We start from the raw sequence: 3,430 nt of genomic DNA, 5'->3' as shown, positions 1-3,430 counted from the left end.
ACAATTTCTGTATCTATTTAAAAAATATATAACTATTTTAACACATGTTACAAAAAACTATAATTTTTCACTGTGATTTCACCTGTTATTCTCTATTTCATGTAACCCTACAGATAAGCTCACAGTGAGAAAATTATAATTTTTTACAACATATGTCAAAATAGTTGTATATTTTTATTTTTTTTTAAAAAAAGATGCCGGTGGAACCACATCTCTATTCTGCCCACGTCGTTGCACCTAGTGTTGTCTCATGACGATTGACATATCATACATGCATCGCAAATGCAAACGCACATGGTACTATTTTCCATCTTCTGCGCTGGACTGTGCCGAGAACGAAGGGAATGCACCATGGTCTCTTTCTGAAATGAGGCGCGGCGTGGAAGGGCAAGTAGAAAAAGGGAGGAGGAATCAAGAATCCGCACCGACTCACCGAACGCACGCAGCGCACGCCGTGCACCAGAGGGTCGGAGCTGTCGATCGACGGATCGAGCCGCCGGTGCGAGCTCCCTGCACAAGCACAGGCGTCCAGCTATGTCCTCGCAAACGCACATCCGTCACCAGAGAAGCATGTCCCCGGCAAGGAGCAGAGATGACACGAGCTGGACCCGACAACACGTGACCTGTTCTCATTCACAGGGCGGCGAGAGGCTGCGTGCTCTGAAAAGATAATATTTTTACTGATGATCCACGATTCCTGTGGCGTCGAATTGTGAATTTGTAATAGTAATAGGAGCCAACAGCGACGGTAACTTCTAGGCGACAGACGAGTTGGATAATAATTTGTACTGCTTTGTACTGCCACTGATGTTACAGTCTCCAAATGTAGCGTTGGACGAACATCAAATTCCTAGCGTTTCTGGTATGGATCAAATTCCGATCTTGTGGTTCGGTTCCACTAGCTGACGCCTTTGGGTTGGATAACTTGCACCATTTTCTTTGCATCGCAAATAACGTCCGGTAACGCAAGGTGGATGGAACCACGGGCGATTAAAATTCTTCGTCGGATTTGCTAAGGGAGCATCAGGTATATTCTGTTTGCAATCACCGATAGGCGAAATTTTCGCTCAACCTAGGTGATGGACTGATGCTTCTGTAGAGTTTGGATAGTGGACAGGGCGAAGACTTCGTAGAAGAATGTGCTGCATTAGGATTCGATCGGTTGTTGACTAGAACACGGCCAAAAATTTGGACTTTTAGCTCGCCAGGTTCCAAATCTCTTGAAAGATGCAGGGCAACAATCTACTGTATGTACAGATTTTGTCCAAACATGCAAACTAAAATAAAACTTTCAAATTTTAATTCGAGTGGTTCGGACATCAGACGCTCGGGCTCAGAATGTTGAGCAACGAGACTCTGGTGTTGACCAAAGCTCGAAACACCTTCTCGCCACTGGCGTCGACGTTGGCAATGCACCGTTCCAAGTTCTCGTGGCGCTCGAACGCCGCCTTACGCGCCCTCTCCTCCGGCTTCATGCGGGCCTCGGAGCGGAGTTGCACGATGGAAGACTCGTCGTCGTCACTGCCGTTTTGCTTCTCGGCGGACCGCCGCTTCGCCCGCGACATCCAGCGCACGAGGTCGGCCACCCACCATATGGGGTGGTGGCTGGTTCTTGGTGCGTTCGACGCGGGTACAGTTATCCAGCACGGCGTTGAGGCGACCTCGACACGGGCGGCGGCGGCGGAATTTGATAGAGAGGACAGGCCGGAGAAGACGGCCGTAGAGCCGGAGCCCACGGCGACGGTCGCGTCGGCCACCGCGGCTGCAAGAGCAGCAGTGTCGGCCGGTAGGTCCTCCTTTAGCGGCGTGGGAGGCTTGCCAGCCACTGCGCGCACGGCAGCCGCGAGGCGGGGGAGGTCGCGCCCAGCGCGTCGCTGCGCGCGCGACGCGGACTCCAGCCTCGCGGGGTCGCCGCGCCGCAGCGCGGCCCGCGTCTCCGCCTCGAGCGCGGCGAGCGCGACCAGCGCCTGGCGGAAGCTGCCGTGCGCGTCGGCGAGGCGGAGGAAGTCGTCGAGCAGCCGCTCCGCGAATGGCGACCTCCCCAGCCGGCGCAGCGGCTCCTGCACCTGCGGGTGGTGCAGCAGCTCGGAAAGCGACACGAGCACCCGCCCGACCTGCGACGCGGCCGCGGACACGGACGACGCCGTGGGCGCGACAGCGGATGGCGGCGACTGGCCGATCACCAGGCGCAGCGCGGCCACGTCGTCGTCGAGCTGCAGCAGCAGCGGGTGGAAGCGGCAGGGGAGGCTGGCCGAGCGGATGCGGTACGCGGCCAGCTTGTCGCCCGCGGTCGCCAACGCAAAGGCGTCCGCCGCGGGCTTCGGGGCCGGGAACGAGATAGTGCGGCGGTACCCGGCCATCGCGTCCTTTGGCCGATGGGTGTATTCCTATGTTATTGCCGTGCCGAGTGGCGAAAGGGGGGCGGGGTTTTAAAGGCGGAGCAGCCGGGACCTGAGAACGCGCGAGGAAGGCGTGCGTGTTGGTTGGCTGGAGTGAGTGGCTGCAGGGCGGCGATGGGCGGGCATCGTGTGCCCGAGCGGCGGTAAGCCGTGCGTTCTGCCACATTCACTGCCACGCGTGCGTTGCGGCGGCACGCAGTCACGCACCGCTCTGTTACGTTTAACCTTTTTGGTTTGTTTGAGGCTTGGTACTGGGGCCAGCCTGTCAGCCTGCGCTGGTGTCGGTGTGGGTTGGTTCCTGGGGATACGCGCGTGGATACCGTAACAGGCGGAGCCGCGCAGGAGTGGCGGACAAGGTCCAAAGGGGAGGCCGGCACGTCCGGCCGTGGGTGCGGCAGCGGCACCCGATTTGCGTCGTACACTGCTACGGCAGGTCGGTTGTATCATCGTTTTACCGGTTAAGAAACGGTTGCTACCGGAGGTCCGGTAGTGTAGTGATTTTTGAAAAAATGATGATAACAGAAAGATATAATATAGGAAAAAGACTGTTTATTATTTATTTATTTGTGTTTATAAGGAGAGATGTTGTCCTATATATATAGTGTCAAAACCCCTTAAAAGATAGAATCAATCTCCAAGAGATAGAGACCTATTCAAGAAAGTAAAATTTTTAGAGATCGAGGCGGGCTTAAATTCTATCGTAAAACTTTAGGTTTCCTAACACTCTACCTTGAACACTTCTCGCAAAATCCATATGTTTCATCAAAACTCCTCAAAAATCCAGTGGAAAAAATTGGGAGAGAGTATAGAGCTCGCGACATGGTCACATGAATCACCTTATTAAAAATATTAATATGAGAAACTTCAGAAAAACTCATCTAAGGGAAAAAGAGTATAATTCATCAAAAATGCTTCATATAATCTTCATGATTAATTTTAGATACTTAATCTTCTTGACTAAGATTTAATTCTTCATAACGGTATTATATGAAAATTCTCATTCTAAAATGTACAACTCTCTAAGCCTCGTC

At 53.0% G+C, this 3,430-nt stretch overlaps 1 protein-coding gene across 1 annotated transcript; it reads right to left on the bottom strand.

Moving 5' to 3' along the window:
• Positions 1-1,147: 1,147 nt before the first annotated feature.
• Positions 1,148-2,384, bottom strand: LOC133889127 (uncharacterized). The gene has a single exon (XM_062329590.1). The coding sequence runs from the start codon at positions 2,358-2,360 to the stop codon at positions 1,320-1,322; it is 1,041 nt and encodes a 346-aa protein (XP_062185574.1). The 5' UTR covers positions 2,361-2,384; the 3' UTR covers positions 1,148-1,319.
• Between the last annotated feature and the right edge of the window lie 1,046 nt (positions 2,385-3,430).

This window comes from Phragmites australis, chromosome 13 (assembly GCF_958298935.1).
Source record: "Phragmites australis chromosome 13, lpPhrAust1.1, whole genome shotgun sequence".
Lineage (NCBI taxonomy): Eukaryota > Viridiplantae > Streptophyta > Magnoliopsida > Poales > Poaceae > Phragmites > Phragmites australis.
Note: the sequence above shows the minus strand (reverse complement) of the source record. Positions and strands in the feature narration are given on the sequence as shown.